The sequence below is a fragment of the Urocampus carinirostris genome, chromosome 7 (genome assembly GCF_059441175.1).
Source record: "Urocampus carinirostris isolate Australia breed hairy pipefish chromosome 7, RoL_Ucar_1.0, whole genome shotgun sequence".
Lineage (NCBI taxonomy): Eukaryota > Metazoa > Chordata > Actinopteri > Syngnathiformes > Syngnathidae > Urocampus > Urocampus carinirostris.
This window is the reverse complement of record NC_142355.1, coordinates 43,005,988-43,024,147: the sequence shown is the minus strand read 5'-3', so window position 1 is coordinate 43,024,147 and position 18,160 is coordinate 43,005,988. Positions and strand designations below refer to the sequence as shown.

Genomic DNA, 18,160 nt, shown 5'->3' with positions numbered 1-18,160 from the left:
AAAGAAACATTGAGAGATGTTTGGGGAGTGGTAACAGTTACGTTGTCATATGGCAACCCTGGTCTTTACAGGGACCAAACCCTATGAGCAGTTGGTATTGTCTTGGCTTCGCACGAGCGACAATCAAATCTATATCTATAAGAAAATATATACTACAGAATTGCTAAACAAAATGACACAAACAAAAAAAAGGAACTGGAAGTTGTGAAGAAAAGAATCAAGAGTAATCAATTAAGATTTACTTGGACTTGTGAAAAACACGGTGAGAATGGTGAGATGATTTGAGAAAACCAAAGAGGAAATACAGCCACATGGACAGATCATTAAAGAAAATCAACCGCAATGCAAATAAATTGAAGAGAAGATTCCATTGGTTGCTGTTACACCACCAGAGGCCACAGGTCTGCCATGCCATCGACCCTCTGCAGTTTGCCTACCAGGAGAAGGTGAGAGTGGAGGACGCTATAGTCTACATGCTACACCAATCCCTCTCTCACATGGACAAGGGAAGTGGTTCTGTGAGGATTACTTTTTTGGACTTCTCCAGTGCCTTCAACACGATACAGCCTCTGCTACGTAGGGGTAGACTACTCGAGTAGGAGTAGGCTCGTGGCATGGATTACGGACTACCTGACAGGGAGACCCCAGTATGTGAGACGGGAGTTGTACATCTGACACTGTGGTCAGCAGCACGGGAGCGTCGCAGGGGACCGTCCTCTCTACGATCCTGTTCACCCTGTATAGGTCGGATTTTCAGTACACCTCTGAGTCCTGCCACGTGCAGAAGTTTGCGGACAACACTGCTATTGTGGGATGTGTCAGGAGAGGGCAGGATGACAACTACAGGAAAGTGATCCAGGACTATGTCTTATGGAGCGACGCTAACCACCTGCATCTGAACACCATCAAGACCAAGGAGAAGGTGGTGGACTAGACCTTACCCAGAACTTGTAACCATTTAAGGAGAATGTGTAGAGTTTGTACAGACCTACACATACCTGGGTGTGCAACTGGACAATAAACTGGACTGGTCTGCCAACACAGAAGCTCTGTGCATGAAAGGACAAAGCCCACTGGACTTCCTCAGAAGGCTGGCGCCCTTCATCATCTGCAAAAAGCTCCTGCAGATCTTCTATCAAACTGTTGTAGTGAGCGCCGTCTTCTATGCGGCAGTGTGTCTGGGAGGCAGCACTAAGAAAGGGATGCCTCACATCTGAATAAACTAGTGAGGAAGTCCGGCTCAGTTGTGGGCACAGAGCTGGGTAGCCTGAGAACTGTGACTGAGAGACGGGCACTGAACAAGCTGCTCTCAGTCATGGACAATTCACTACACAGCATCATCTCCAGGCAGAGGAGCAGCTTCAGTGACAGACTGCTGTCACTGTCCTGCTTCACGGACAGACTGAGGAGATCATTTCTCCCTCATCCCATGAGGCTCTTTAACTCCACCCTGGGGAGAAAAGCCCACATTAAACCCTAACCTCACATTTGCATATTTTGCTTTATTTTTATTACAGTGTTTATATTTTGGAACATTATTCAAATGATTTTTTATTTTAAATGTTATATTGGGTATTTTGTATTCTATATCACTTATTTTAATTTGTAATATGCTGGAAATGTGAATTTCCCTATGGGGATGAATAAAGTATCTACCAATCTATCTGCCAATCTATCTATCTATTCAAATCCTACATCACAAGGTAGATGATTTTGAAAAATATGCTTGTTAAGATGATTAATCATTACAGTACTAAATTTTCAGACACACGCAAGAAATACCAGCCCAAACGAAAACAAAGAGACAGTGGCTCAACAGGTGATTTCTTAACTAGCAATGGAGATCTCGTCAAATTCTGCTCTTAACTCCCATCCGAAGGTAAAATATAACCCTCTGCTTTGCTCTCACTTTCCAAATGATTGGAGGAGCTTGCCATTTTAAAACAAGGCCGGAAAACTAAAGAGCCAGAAATTGTTTTTTCACGTTTTATAAATTGGGATTCCACTTGCGCATGTCACCCCCGTTGGATCGTTTTACAATAACCCGTTGACTACGTTTTGTGTATTGTTACCCAATGCAACATCTATTGAAGCCTGATCATCCTGGAAGGGGGATTACCACTTGTGTGGCCCCTTCTCAAGGTTTCTTATTTTTCTCATGATAAGGTTTTTGAGTTTTTCCTTGCTTGCATGCCAGTCTCAGATCAGGGGATGGTGTAATTGTGGCCTGTGCAGAATTTTTAAACATTTTGTGATTAAGGGTTATACAAAAAAATGTCAGTTGATTATTTGGAAGCTAAATGGGACAGAAATGCAACTGGGAAAAAAAAAACAAAACAAAAAAAAAACAGAGACAATAGAATTGGAGTGTTCAGGACGTTGCCCTTACTTTTCCACTTAGTAGTGGGGCGGCAGTAGCTCAGGAGGTAGAGCGATCGTTTTAGGATTAAGGGATCCCAGTTCAGCTTGTCCGTGTTACATGCCGAAGTGTCCTTGGGTAAGACACTGAAACCCCAATACCCCCAATAAGCAGGTTAGCGCCTTACATGGCTGCACAGATCACGGCCGCTATTGGGAAATGTGAAGCACAATGTAAAGCGCTTTGGGAAGTCATTGACTTGAAAAGCGCTATATAAATGCAGATCATTTCATTTCATTTCATTTCAAGTAGTGGTGCGACTAAGTTTTTTAACCAGTATTACAGTACAGGATTTGCTTGTAGCCTTGTTTGTGGCATAAAACCAGACAATGTAAGGCAAAGTATGGTTGCTTCTTGTGATTAAAAAGATTGAAGGTTACTGAACATATATTCTATTCAGGGTTTGTGCACATTTTTCATGGTCAAGATTCAAGCACGTTTTTTATTTCTCCAGTACCATTAAAAAAAGGAAACCTTTGTGACTCGTGTATTTCGCAGATCCACCAATATATCTGCGATTTACATATGCAACTTTTAATGTTACATGTGCATTTATCAAGTTATATGATTTTTAGATCTTAGTAAGTAAATCGTGAAAATAATTGTGGATATAAAGAATACATGTGTACATTTTTTGAGACATATCTCTCCCCATATATGTGTTAACAAGAGGGTAATATGTAGCCTATATTTTCAGTTGCAGGAAGTTCTTTCCATTACATCTTACCACTGGGAAACACTACCTTATTTCTTTTTGCATGGCCCACATAATTGTCATAAGTGATACATAATCCTAAATACATATTTCCTAGGTGTAGTTGCACCGCTCCTTTTGGGCGAGACTCGTAGGGAGCGATGACACTTCATAGGACAATGCAATACAAGTAATTTTGGTAGCGTTTGCCACCGAAAAGAGGAGCTGCTGTTTGTCATGATGGGAGAAGAAATGCAATGGCAAAGTGAAGCCACCAGAGATGTGTATCGGCGTTATTTTTAAGCAGATTTGTGGAACATTCCAAACGATCTTAAGCAATTACAAGCACTTCACCCTATATTCAAGCACTTTTCAAGGATTTCTAGCACCCGTACAAACTCTTCTTATTGTTTTTTGCAAAAAGCAGTGGTCGTGTTGTGTGCAATTCTACCATAATGAAATATACAGATCTCCTTCACACTGATGTCTAGGATGAACCATATCACACATGCTTGACAGCCATTTACTGAACTCAAGTTCGATCACAAAGACATATTTTTCCAAACACTTTGGCCAAACTCACACTGCCCTTGAATCAATTTTTAAGGCTTTTCACAATCATTTTTTTTTTAAACAAAACACTGTTCTTACCCATCATGTTGTAGAGGCTCTGCGGTGCAAATTGCCTTGGCATCTTGTGTATCGCTTGTTTAAAGACAGAGAGGGCCTCCTATAGGTGACACATATGGAAGAAAAGGTGTGAGTTGTTTTCCTAAAACTGGGACTTGGGTCGCCTTCTGTCAATACAAAGTGTGGAATTAGGGGTTTGCTTGGATGCTGTTTGATACAGAACTGAGAAGGAAGGAAGGACCTGTCCTGTACTTTTATGGAATCTGTTCAAGGTTCACTCAGCAGCACTGGTGTAGAATAGAAACCAAAGCACTCAGGTTTTGAGGGGTTTGAAAACAAAATGCACTGCTAGGGTTTATTGCATGAAAACATAGCAATGGACAAAGGAGCTCCTCTTTTCGGTGGCAGAAATGCATACTGTCCATTTTATTTCACCAATTGCTTATGAAGAAAACTGTTTGAAGAGGAAAAAGTACTGAAAAAAAGTCACAAGAAAAACAGAAGTAAAATTGCAGTAAACAGCTGATCTGCAAACACTCAAAAACGCTAACCCTACAATAAATTACTAGTTTTTTTTTTTAATGTGTGCTGCAGCAAATTTCCAAATATATGCTTTGCTGATAAACTTAAGAATGTTTTGAATAGTTACTTATATGAAAACAGTATTGCAGATTAGCCTAGTATAAAATTAAATATTATTTTCTTGTTACTGCGTGCCTAATACAGTAATCACGCTTTGTTTAATGCTGGTTTACTGTTTTGCAGATTTTGGATTGAATTTTCTCCTCTATTGTCATTGATATCAATGTAACATGCATTGTGTTCCGAGCAGATTGCACACAGAAAATGCTATTTCCGGGGGCATATTAGGGAGGGCCTTGATTGTTGGGTAGTCGCATGACTGTGTGCATGACAGGTCAAAGTGTCAACCCCTTCCCCCCAAAACAAATTGTAGAACACGGCTACACCAGATGTAGCATTTTAGCAGCTCGTTCCATTCAAAATGAATTCATCAATTAAAACGGACAATGAAGAAAGTCATTATAATGCGAAAAAATGGTGATCACTAGCGGGTTCTCTGTGCATTGTTATCAGGTTATTCTGTGTTTTGTGTTTTGATTTGTAGATCTCTGGTTGTTAATTTGTTACTATTGTATACTCAGTTGTAAGTATGTAATCTCGAGGTAAATTTGAGCTTTGGGGGCTTTTATGAAGGTGCGACAATACTTCGCAGATTTTCACTTTTCGCGGGGTGTTTATATCCCCATTAACTGCGATAACAGAGGGATTACCATATAAACATTGTATATGTAGAAAGCACAATTCTAACAAAAATGTGTTTGGTTTGATACTGGTAAGACAGATATACACATGTGCTCCACAAAAGAAGTTAATTTCAAACATTATAACCACAGCTGACAAATCTCTCAACATGCACAGTAATGTGATTGATGTTGTCAAGCTGTTTAGATTTATTTTCGTTTTGTTTCTGTTTGGTGCAAATCCAAATCCATACCTCTTGTTGTCCCTGCTCATGGAGTTGTTTGCAAATACAAATCCATACCTCTTGTTGTCCCTGCTCATGGAGTTGTTTGCCCAAGTTGTAGAGGCAGCTGGTGACAGAGCTCTTGTGAGCATGAGGGTCCTTCAGGTTCTCATCAGGAATGTCAGCACAGGTCAGAAAAGTATGCCTTGACTCCTCCAGCCGACCCTGATTCATCAGGATGATCCCTGTATTCAAGTAAGCAGCTGCCAAAGATAAAATACAGCAAAAAATGAGTCCCTGAATTATAATAAAACAGCGCCTGGCAAAAGTATTGCCCCCGCAAAACTCGTCATATTGCCACTTTTCAGGCTTCAATCCTAAAGCTAAAAAACGAAAATAATTTCAAAGAATTGATAACATGTGAGACACAATTGTAAGCCATGTCTAACAACGATAAACCAAGTTAAACATTGTGTCATTCTCAGTTCAAATGCACATGCTCAGTGATAGGCTCAGAGGGCCGAGGCAGCATTATGAAGACCATAGAACACAGCAGGCAGGTCCGAAACAGAGTTTTGAAAAACTTCAAAGCAAGAATGGGATACAAGATATCAAAATATTTACACATCTCCCAGAGAACTGTGAAATAATTAATATCACAGTGGAAAGAGCATAAAATCCCTGAACACCTAACAAGACCTGGCTGTCCAACTAAACCTTTGGCCCATGTATGGAGAAAACTAATCAGAGAGGAAAAAAGAAGCCCATGATCACATTGGATGACCTAAAGGCATACACAGCTGAAGTGGGAAGATCTGTGCATAAGGCGGATATTCATCAGACTCTGCGTAGATCTCCCCTTTATGGAAAAGTGGTAAGCCCTTTCCGACAGAATACTAGAAAAAGACCACATGGGGTAAACATATAACAAGTGGACAATGTGCTCTGGTCAGATGACACCAATTGAACCTTTTGGGCTGAATGCAAAGTATTACATTTGGTGAAAGAGTTACCCTGAAAACACCATTCCTGCTTCCAAACATGGTAGTGGCATCACTATGCTTTGGGCAGATTTTCTTCAGGAGAAACTAAGAAGATTGTTAGAGTTGATGGGAAGATGGATGGAGCCTATTACACGGCGATTCTTGCAGAAAATCTGTTGGAATCTGCAAGAGACTGGAGAATAGGACGCAGGTTCACCTTCCAACAGACAACAACCCTAAACATAAGGCAAAATGTCCAATTGAATGGTTTAAAACTAACAATATAAAAGGTGTTAGAATTTCTAATCCAAAGCACATAATTCAATCCTAGTGATTTTTTCGAAGATCTGAAGAAATGCTGTGAACTAACAATCACGATCAAACATTAAGAAACTCGAGCTTTTTTTTGAGGTAGAATGGTTAAATATTTCTGTGTCAAGATGTGCAAAACCCAAACTACATTCGTCAAAAGACTTGTGGTCGTAATCGGAGCAAAAGAAGGTTATACAAAGTATAAACGATAATTTTGCGACACCTACCTTTCATCTTTTATTTGTTAGCACAATATAACACATTGAATGGATTTGGTTTAATTTAACGTTTGTGTCTCACATGTTGAGTCTTATATTTTGAGTTTTTTAATCTCCAAGTTTGAAGCCTGAAATATAACAATATGTAAAAAGGTTCTTGGGCGACCAACACTTAAAGTCACAAAAAAACAATTAAACCCTTTAAAAATACCCATTGAACAACAAAAAAGTAAAGTGATCTAAAATTCAAATAACAAATTCATTCTATGAAGCATGCAATAATACATCCTGAGAGTATTTAAATTGCATTTCATTCTTTCACAACAGTTTATTTTTGTTTTCAGGATAATTTGAATTGATAATAGTATTTCATATGGTTGGTAGGTTGGATCCTTAACTACTATGGTCATAGGGGCACCATTTCCTGTGGTGTGTCTTGGGCAAGTATAGCCTTGTGGTGGCCATCCCTCTGCAGGCCAACGTATACGATTAAAATTGTTACAATACAGAACGTGCCAATTTTATAAAAATTGTATGATGCTATGTGTTGTACGTAGGGCAAATTATTTTCTTTAATTAATAAATTGCTATGTTTACAATTTTATACAAGGCTAAAAACGGTGTAAGATCATTGAGAAGTAGTCCACATAAAAAGTTTGTGTTCTTGAGATTTCTAAGTTGAAAAGTGCTGCGAAAAAATACTGCTTCCGGGTTTCCTGCTTTACTGTTGCAGGTCCAATCCATCTCCATCCATGTTGAAGGATTAACAAGGCTATGCCGTAAACTTCTAAAAGTGTCTTTAGAGCTTAAACAATAACATGGCCAAATACAATGACCAATATTGAGTAAAGCACCATCTTGGGAATGAAAGACATTTTCTGGAAAGCCTGGAATTCGGAATTATTATTTTCATTTGTCACACTGACCTGCAAAGTGATATCCTTTCAATGATCAATGCTGGCTTGTACTCACTTGTCTATTGTTTTGCCAATGGACTTTTCAAATATTTTCAGAATTTGTGTCAAATAATCAAGGCAGCCTTGTGTTTGGAATCAATTGTACCTCAACAGTAAATGAGTTATGTAAAACAAAAAAGCTCTATTTTCATTGTTAATGGGCAGTGAGTAATTGAAAATACAATAACATTTACTCTTGCTGTCAATATTTCTGCTGCTCTGCCAAATTAATTACTTCTTTTATCAGCCAATGGATGAGACAATCACACACCAAATTGAAATGTTCTAAGTCAGACTGCCATCATGATTAGATTTTTAATTACATTGGGAGAGAACAGACTTTCTGTCTATCCATCATTGAACGATGGCTAGAACAATGGGGAGCTAATGTATTCAGAGTAAACTGGAATTCATTTGTAATCACTACAATGTGAGCCCGCCCAACACTTTGTGGGAAATCAAATTTGAGTCAAATTGTGGAGGAAACAAATCCAAAGCAAATCAAGCATAGAAAATAACTAATCATAGATGACATCATGTGTTTGCTCATTTAATGGAAAGCACCAGCTGTAGGCCGGTTGCCCTTAGCCTCCTGTTCCTCCTGCCTCACATAACTAAACCCTGTGCAGAGTATTGCCTGGACACAGTGTGGCCACAACCACAGGAGTTGCAGATTGTCATTACGAGGAAAGGATGCACTTACAGGCCAAGGTTGGCCGGCTCCCAATGGCCAACTTGTAGTAGTGGAGTGCCTCTAAAAACTTGTTGCTCTCCTGAAGCAGCAAACCCCTGGAAAATAGGACAAACAATTGCAAAGATGGAAGAATTAAAAACAGCAAGTAAATAATGAGAAAATTATGTTTAGTGCTGTGTTTTACCTCATTCAACATATATATTTTATACACACATATATATATATATATATATATATATATGTATGAATATATATGTATATACTACAAGTTCACCTCAAACAGGGACACGATGCTACTGTACATTTTACTAATAGATGTTACTGTATTGTGTAGAGCAACAGCAAATGAGTGCTATAAAGCACAATGAAGAATACAAATTAAGGGAACTCTAAATGTCCAAACCGCAGCAAACAAAAAAAAATATTTACCCTGCATTTCACAAAGTCTGGGTTTTGGGGGCTATCTGTACCAGCAAGATGGCCACTTGAGTTAAGTTACAGGCAAAGTGGAGCCACATTGCACCAATTGATGAGCCTCATGTTATAAAAATGTTGTGAAAAATAAATCTAAATTTCTGGAACAAAGAAAGAATGCACGTTTACTTGACATTACATGTATTTTGTCTTATTATTAAAATCAGTAGTTTTTTTTTAATAATTGTGGGGGTTTTCACTAGTAGGAGGTGCTAAGTATTACAAATTGTCCCTTTGATCAAGAATAGTTATCGGAAAATAGAATGCTTTCCCTTGATTTTTTTTAAGAAGTTTCATTATTTCTGGAGAGCATACAAGATGTTCAGTTATATATACAATATACAATATGTTCAGTTAGAGTAAGATGAATATCTTAGACTACAAAATCCGTTGTGTTTATTGGGTGTGGATGTTGTACAATACGCAGACTCCAGCACACCACTTATAGATGTCAGATAAAGAGAGCCAGTGGGAATTTACTGAGGTAGGAGCAGAAACAAGGAGAAAGGACTGATGATCGATGTAGCCAGTCCGGAGGGAGCACTCCCACTTTAGCCAGTTGACAAAGAGTCAATTGCTGGAGATGCTTTCTCAATGTATTTAATGAGTAAACTGCAAACAAAATAATTCACTTCACTGGCGATCGAAATTAGAGAACAAATTAAAAAAAAACAATATTCTTTATATCATACTATCTTAACAGTTAACAGCATTCTATTGTGTCTATGTCATTGTACTACAACACTTTTCACAAAATGACTAAAGGCAAACACAATGATGAAAATTAAAGAACAACAAAGACTTTGGCAAGGAAAAAAAATCTGAAGGTTACAGTCAGCAATTAGTAGGGAGTGTACTGCTGCTGTGAATGACTTCAGTACATCTGCGGCCACATCACAGCGCTCGACTCTCACTCTGATTGGTGTGATTTTGGTCCATTTTTCTTCCAGCCTCCTCCAAAGATTGGTGATAGTAGTGGGTTTCTTGACCATTACTTTGTCACCAAGGAGTTTCCAGAGGTTCTCTATTAGTTGAGATGAGGACTCTGGCCGATGTTTTCACTTCCAGGGAAAATCTTTGGCTGTTTTGATGTGTGACATGAAGCACTGTCCTGTTTGAAGACCGCAGGCTGATTTGGCGATGAATGCAAGTAAAGAACCATGTGCTGTCGAAGAACATTATGATACACATTGGCATTCACTCGGCCATGTAGCTGTTCAAGAGGCCCAACTACTGCTGCAGAAAACATGCTGCAAACCATGACACTTCCTCCTCCACCTCTCACTGACTCTTACGCGGGCGGCAGTAGCTCACTTGGTAGAGCGCTCGTCTTTTTTTAATTTTTATTTATGAATTATTTATATAAGGGCTTCAAGAGATCCCAGTTCGAATCCCAGCTCGTCCGTGTTACATGTCGAAGTGTCCTTGGGTAAGACACTGAACCCCTAATACCCCCAATAAGAAGGTTAGCGCCTTATATGGCTGCAAGGCCGCTATTGGGAAATGTGGAGCACATTGTAAAGCGCTTTGGGAAGTTATTGACTTTAAAAGCGCTATATAAATGCAGATCATTTAATTTCTCTCACTGACTATTACGCACTTTTGGCTTAGTCTTTCTCCAATGTGTTGCCAAACTATTTTTATGCAGGCAACTCTGTGGACAGCAAAGTCACAATTTTATTGTGCAGGGAAATATGGTTCTTCACTGTGCATATGACAATAAACACTTTTAATTTGAATTTGAAACATAATGCTTCCCATCAGACCCAAATGAACTAAATTTGCTTTTATCACTGATGTAAACTCAGGACCAAATCTTCTCTGTCCACACAACATGCTCCCCAACAAAGCTCAGTTTATCCTTTTTTTATTTTCTTTTTGGTTTTGTTTTATGCTATTGAGAGGTTTGGTCACTGCTCTTAAACGACGAGACAGTCTATGACAGTGATTTTTAACCACTGTGCCACGGCACACTAGAGATCGTCAGGTGTGCTTTGAGAAATTATCCAATGTCACTTTTTAAAATTTTATAAAACATTTATGAATCATTGTATGTGCTGTAAAAACTGGGGGTATTATAAATTTTATTGTAATAAACATACTGTTCAGTGTCATTTGATAACATTTTTGATTAGTGGTGTGCCGCGAATTTTTTCCGATGTGAAAAAAACGTGCCCTGGCTCAAAAAAGGTTGAAAAACACTGGTCTATGGCATGACAGGTCCTTACCATGTTCAGCACTGAACTGGCGAGCAATTTCAGCTGTAGTGTGGGAACGATTACCCATTGACATCCTCCGCAGTGGCTTGTCCTCTCTAGCATTTGTCTTCCATGGACGTCCAGCCCTCTTGCGCAACTTGAATGAGTTTGTAATTTTGTAAAAATTCAATATCCTTTAAACCACAGATTTGGAATAATCGACTTGTCTTGCGGGCAGCAATGGTTAGCGCGTGTGCAGCACAGTTCTAAGGTCTTGGGAACCTCCTGTGTGGGTTCAAATCCAGCTACCGGACTTACTGTGCGGAGTTTGTATGTTCTACCCGTGCTTGCGTGGGTTTCCTCCCACATTCCAAAACACTGGTCTATGGCATGACAGGTCCTTACCATGTTCAGCACTGAACTGGCGAGCAATTTCAGCTGTAGTGTGGGAACGATTACCCATTGACATCCTCCGCAGTGGCTTGTCCTCTCTAGCATTTGTCTTCCATGGACGTCCAGCCCTCTTGCGCAACTTGAATGAGTTTGTAATTTTGTAAAAATTCAATATCCTTTAAACCACAGATTTGGAATAATCGACTTGTCTTGCGGGCAGCAATGGTTAGCGCGTGTGCAGCACAGTTCTAAGGTCTTGGGAACCTCCTGTGTGGGTTCAAATCCAGCTACCGGACTTACTGTGCGGAGTTTGTATGTTCTACCCGTGCTTGCGTGGGTTTCCTCCCACATTCCAAAACACTGGTCTATGGCATGACAGGTCCTTACCATGTTCAGCACTGAACTGGCGAGCAATTTCAGCTGTAGTGTGGGAACGATTACCCATTGACATCCTCCGCAGTGGCTTGTCCTCTCTAGCATTTGTCTTCCATGGACGTCCAGCCCTCTTGCGCAACTTGAATGAGTTTGTAATTTTGTAAAAATTCAATATCCTTTAAACCACAGATTTGGAATAATCGACTTGTCTTGCGGGCAGCAATGGTTAGCGCGTGTGCAGCACAGTTCTAAGGTCTTGGGAACCTCCTGTGTGGGTTCAAATCCAGCTACCGGACTTACTGTGCGGAGTTTGTATGTTCTACCCGTGCTTGCGTGGGTTTCCTCCCACATTCCAAAGACATGCATTTCAGGTGGATTGGCCGGTCCAAATTGTCCCTAGGTGTGAATGAGCGAGCGAGTTGTCTGTCCCTGTGTGCCCTGCGATTGGCTGGCAACCAGTTCAGGGTGTCCCCTGCCGACTGCCCGATGATTGCTGGGATGGGCTCCAGCACCCCCGCGACCCTACTGAGGATAAGCAGTGCAGCTAATGAGATTAGATGATATGAGACTTGTCTTGCTATGGCGGATGGGTTCAACCCTTTTGTTTTTATCTAGACAACCTGCATCTGGAGGCTTTCAGTCACTTCATAACAGCCCACCCTCTTGTAAAGTCAGGGAAACTGGCTGTTGGAATGACAGTTAAATATGGGTTGACAGATAATCCCAAAAATTACCATGTGCTAGATTGGCAACATAAAGTGGGAGGCACCTGAAAGTGTTTTCTAATTTTGATTCGTACATATTTGGCAAAATACAGAGGGTTTTTTTTGGGTTGACATGCCTCATCGGTTTTGTGAAAAGTGTTGTAGTCACATTGTAGAGACAAAACAAAATGTCCTGAAAGTGTTGAGCAGTAAAGATGGCATTTTTCAGAGTTAGTCAATTGTTTGTAAATTGCTCTCTAATTTTGATCTCCATCATATATGGTTCCTCGTTCCCATAAATTCACTTAATTTCTTTAATTTCTTAATTTTTTAATTAGTGGTTATTAAACAGATATGCCGCAAAAATTGAGGGAATCTTGGACATTTTTCTTAGCATGTTATATTGGTCGTCGCTTGTCTAGTTAAAGGGAGTGAGAAACACATTAATTAAAATGGCATGCACATATCAGTTAAAACCATCAATGCAAGTCTAAATTCCATTAAAAAAAAACAGTGACAGTTAGAAATGTTAACATCAATAATATATTGACAGAGGCAGTGTTTTTTCATGAAAAAACACGAGCTATTACTAAATCAATGAAATTCACACTCACAGGTTATACAACATGTCAGCCATGTTGCTGCGGTAATAGAGCGCATTTCTGTATGCCCGTTCTGCTTCCTCCATCTTCCCCTGACTCTTTAAGACATTTCCTAGGTTGCCCCATGCTGAAAGAAAAACATTAATGGCGACATGTGACAGTATTCATGAAAGACAGCTTTGAATTATTTAGATCAGGGATGTTAAAATCATTTTAACTCAGGAGCAACATTGTAGAAAAAACCTTCTCACAGGGCCAGACTGTCAAATAAAAGACATAAAAGGTGTGCTTTAGCTGGGTTAATGGGGCTCTTTTTGGAGGATCACAGTAAACCTATGAATCAGGGATGTAAGATTTGATTATAAAAAGATTATTGAGCTTTTTTTTTCACTCAATATTTTTCTTTCACTAAAATGTCATCTCTTGTAAAAAAAAAAACAAAAGAAAAACAAAAAATCAAAACAACAATCGAAATAATTCCCACTCCAGTTTATTTAAACACTAATTCAAATGTTTGATTTCATGACTCAAATGTTTTTCTGCTTTCTACTTTTTAATTAAGGTTTTTACTTGAATGCGGGAACATTGCGGTTAGATTTCATATCTATTATAGAAAGGAGCTTAAATTTCTGCAATACTATCCAGCTATCGGCTTACGGCCATACCACACTGAGAAGGCCCAATCTCGGGAAGGTCAGCCTGGTTAGTAGTCAGATGGGAGACACATGGGAATAAAAGATGTTGTAATAGGTCATTTGGCACTCTGCTGCGACTGCACTGACTGCATAGTTGATCAAAAATAATTTCCCTTAGGGGACCAAATAAATGTAAACTATTGTTGTTATTATTATTCGTATTTAACAGCTCTTCACTGACTGTTATTTTAAGTCTTTGGTTTCAAACTTGCTGCCCGGCGGCCATTTCCAGCCTGTGTGACAAAAGCCTGAGGCCCTCGCCGTAATTTCAAATTTTAAAGCCCTAGCGGGTAGTATTTGACCACGAGATAGCATGGTTGTCGAATGTGAACAAAAGACAAGTGACAGTGACAGCAAGCGTAAAGACACCAGACAATCATAGCGCAGACCTGGGGTATGCATTCCACCATCTAAAGGAAAAGCACATTTCTGGACCTATGATTTTTTTATAGAAAACAATATTGGTATGATAAAGTATGTATTTCTGCCTAATATTAAAATATTTTATCTAGTAGTTTATTGTACCACAAGGAGGAACTAAATAATACACACTGTCTCTTTAAAGCCAGTGCGGCCCACTGCAATTTAATATGGATGCTAACTCTGTGCTTTTTAGTTAGGGAGGACTCAAGATTTGGAACAATTCACTCGCTAATGCAGCCAAAATTACAGTGCATGAAGGTATAAAAACAAAAATATTAGCTCACACAAAGTGAGTTTCTTCTGAATTGTGTTTTAAACACAAGACTTTGTGATTTTATTTATGAATTATTTATCTAAGGGCTTCAATCCCTGTCCTCCTTGCAAGTAAAAAAAATATTGATGTCTTCTCTACTTGTTTTGGGTGTCTACTCAAGTTCAACTTGACAGAGAGAGACCTTTGAGTAAATAGATTATTATTTACTTTTTACTGGTTTATTTATTTTCGTATTAATTCCTAATGTAGGAACTTTTATCTTAAAATCGTATTTAAGGTAACAAAAAAAATATATATGAGAATAATGGAACGTTTGATGCAACATGGCTCCACTTTGCATGGAACTTAACTTTGGCTGCCTCAGAGTACATTGAGTTTGAGATCCTTTTTTTAAGTAAAAATTATTTAGACATGTAAATGGTTGAAAAACGTCATATATCTCTAGCTTGTACAAGTGTATTGGTCTTTATTTTCTACACAATTAAGTTATTAATGTTGTTTGGATACATTTCTTAAAATATTTTTGGTATGAACTTCTTTTAGTATGTGGCTATTTTCAAGCAGTTTCAGAGGGGTCACTTACATGCAATGGAGGCTCATTTGAATGTATATATGCTACCTGAAGTCGTTTTGGTTTTGCTGAGAATTTTGTTTTGTTTTTTCATTTTGAGAGAATTAAAAAAAAAAAAAAAAAAGGGGGAATATATTCAAATAGCTCTGCTTTAATCCGCACACTCCTTTCATTCAATACATTTGAGAAGAGATTTTTTTTGTTTCTTATTGCGGGTTGCAGATTAAAAGTTTGCTTTCCTGCTGCTGCTGCTTATGCTTCTCTTAAAGGCTGAGGCAAGACACACTAGGAGACCTTTGTGCCAAAAAGCACCACTCATTACTGTGAGAGCGTGTTTGAAAAGGAGACCACCACTGAGTCATTTAAGTACTAATGGGATTAGAATCATTAAAGAAAGTATATATTTGAGAATAAAGATGTTGAGGAAAGTGCTTTTTTAGAATCTATAATGAGTGTACACCAGGGGTGTCGAAACTTTTCAGAAAACGGGCCTGATTTGGTAAGCTGAAAATGTGTAAGTGCCGGCTATTCAGCCTGCCATTCTTTGAACAGTCCTTGACAAATTCAACCTTCGGGAAAGGTTTGCAGTGCTTGACTATCAGCATCCGAACTAGTCTTTCTAGAATTTTCATTTGACTTGCAAGGTCTCGTGAGGAAGAGCTGCTGTGCCATTAAAACAGCTACCAGTTGCATCACCTTTTCACAGCTTTCGTTTCTAGTTAGCTTTTTGTAGTCAGCATGTTAGTGTGGCGCAACAAGGGTTGCCTACTAGTTAAAATGTTATATTTTGGGATTTTGGTGTTGTTTTGTAAAGCAGAAAAAGTGAAGTACCAGTATATCAACACTATATGACATAGTCTCACAGGTCAGAGAAGGGTGTTTTGGGGCAAGTCTCACGGAACTCACGTGATTTAATGAGACTTGTTCAATAATTCACTCTATTGGCAACAAGTAAATAGTGTCGTGTGAGACTGACATTTACCATCTATTTTGCAGGTGAGATGTTTATACGGGTAACACACTTACTGTGAGGATGATAATATGTGAAAATATGTTTGTAAAGGTTGTTTGTGATGTCTGTAAAGTTTACAAAAAGTGAAATAGTACGAGTGAGTCGTCCGTTAGCATAAGCAAAAGAGTGAGGTATGCTACGTTATGCGGGGCTGGGTTAAAAGTGTACTGTGATGTTAATATGTATATTTGGTTACCATTTAACACAAAATTAGATAAAAGAACAACAAAACCAAAAGAAAAAAAACAAAAATATATAAAACAAATGTGTAACACCAGCTGGAGCTAGACCATCCACCTGTGTCCCGTTACATTTTGTCTAAAAGTGCCTCTTGATGTAATAAACAGCCACACTCTCTTCTTAAATTAGGCAGACACAGTTGTTTAAGACTTCCCTGTGTCCTTCAAAGTGGCGACCATCACAGTCAGCTCTCTTTTTATTTTATTTACAGTCGCCATACCGGAAATGGGCAGGGCCAAACATTCTAATCCAAATATTAAACCAGTGGCTAAAATTTACTGAATGAGGCCAAGGAAAAAAGAGGGATTCTGTGCCCCACTTCATTATACGGTTTGCTGTTCTCTCTGTTTGGTCTAGGTTTTATCAAACTTTCCTTTTCTTTTTCTTACTGACAGCACTCAATGACGTCAAACTTTTGATAAAGCAAAGTAAATTCTTAATTATGTGTGAACTAATGCAGGTCAACATCATTTTTAAGCAGACTTGTTTAATTTCCTTAATTTAATACATAGTCTACTGCAGTGATCTTCAACCTGTTTCAAGCGGTGAGCTACTTTGTGTTACTAATTAGTGCGAAGGGCACCCAGTTTATATGAATTTCTAAAATAGCAAACTAGCCAGATGGCTTGCTAAAAGGCTAAAAAGGTAGCTTGATAGTTAGCTAAAAAGAAAAAGGTAAAAATTAAAGGAATCTAGATAGCTAGCTGAAAAAGTAAAAAGCTAAATAGCCAGATAGAAAGCAAAAAAAGCTAGATATTCAGCTAAAAAGGTGGACACACTTTAGCTTGATAGCTAGCAAAACATGTAAAATGTAAGCAAGATAGCATGCAAAAATGTAAAAAATAGCTATGTAGCTTGCTAAAAAGGTAGGAAAATAGAGCTAGCTACAAAGCTAAAAAGGTGGCTAGGTAAAAACCAGCAGAATGTTTGATTTGTTGCGTTATCAATCTATCTGTCTACCCTGGTCATATCCCTCGAGAGGGTTGACCGACAGCAAGACAAACACATACAAAAACAAAGAAAATAAAAAAGGGAAAAAGTATCAAAAAAAAAAAACACACACACACACACACACACACACACACACACACACACACACACACACAACATTTTTTGGACCATGGCCAACCCAAATGCCCAAACAAGTTAAGCACCTCGGCATCCAAGTTGGTCATGCTTTCGTCTCTCCAGATGAATTAGGACACAAGAAAGCGGCCATGTCACTCAGGTCAGGGTGACACAACACACTTTTCTGTTCAACAGCAGGGCCCGACAGCTTTCACGGGTTTACCCCTGCCCATCCCTTAGAACGCGTCTAAACATCCCACTATCCTTTAACAACACCTCTCCACTCATTCCTCTCACCGACAAGAGCTCTAGCTTCCACTATATTTATACCTCTTTCCTGCAGTGCACTCATAACACCATCCATCCACGTCAATCGCGGCCTTCCTCTTGGTCTCCTTCCATTTACTTCTGCTTTGTTGCTTTATAAAACCCATAAATTGGGATATTGTTTGTTGTATTTACTGCAAAATGACTTCAATAAAAAGATTAATAAATAAACTTGTTTAATACCCAAATAGATTTTCATTCTAGTCTCTTAATGAATAACTTAAAAATAATCCTTAAAACTTGAATACATTTATGGGTCCACGAAGCCCATGAACTGGAATTAATTTATTTGAATTTGTAAAATAACTTATGTTATCACTTTGTTGTAACTGTGTTATTACCAGGTTAATTATTAAAAATCAGGTTGAAAAGACTCAGTTAACAAAAAAAAAATACTGAATAGTCAGAATGA

General features: G+C 38.7%; 1 protein-coding gene across 2 annotated transcripts in view; it reads right to left on the bottom strand.

Moving 5' to 3' along the window:
• Positions 1 to 18,160, bottom strand: part of tmtc2b (transmembrane O-mannosyltransferase targeting cadherins 2b) — a 178,974-nt gene that overhangs the window by 58,628 nt on the left and 102,186 nt on the right. For both annotated transcript variants that reach the window (XM_088341036.1, XM_088341037.1), the window contains exons 4-7: positions 13,151 to 13,265; positions 8,402 to 8,487; positions 5,308 to 5,492; positions 3,765 to 3,843 (exon numbers count right to left, since the gene is read on the bottom strand). In XM_088341036.1, the coding sequence (XP_088197162.1) occupies positions 3,765 to 3,843; positions 5,308 to 5,492; positions 8,402 to 8,487; positions 13,151 to 13,265 (465 nt within the window). The remainder of the gene's footprint in view (positions 1 to 3,764; positions 3,844 to 5,307; positions 5,493 to 8,401; positions 8,488 to 13,150; positions 13,266 to 18,160) is intronic.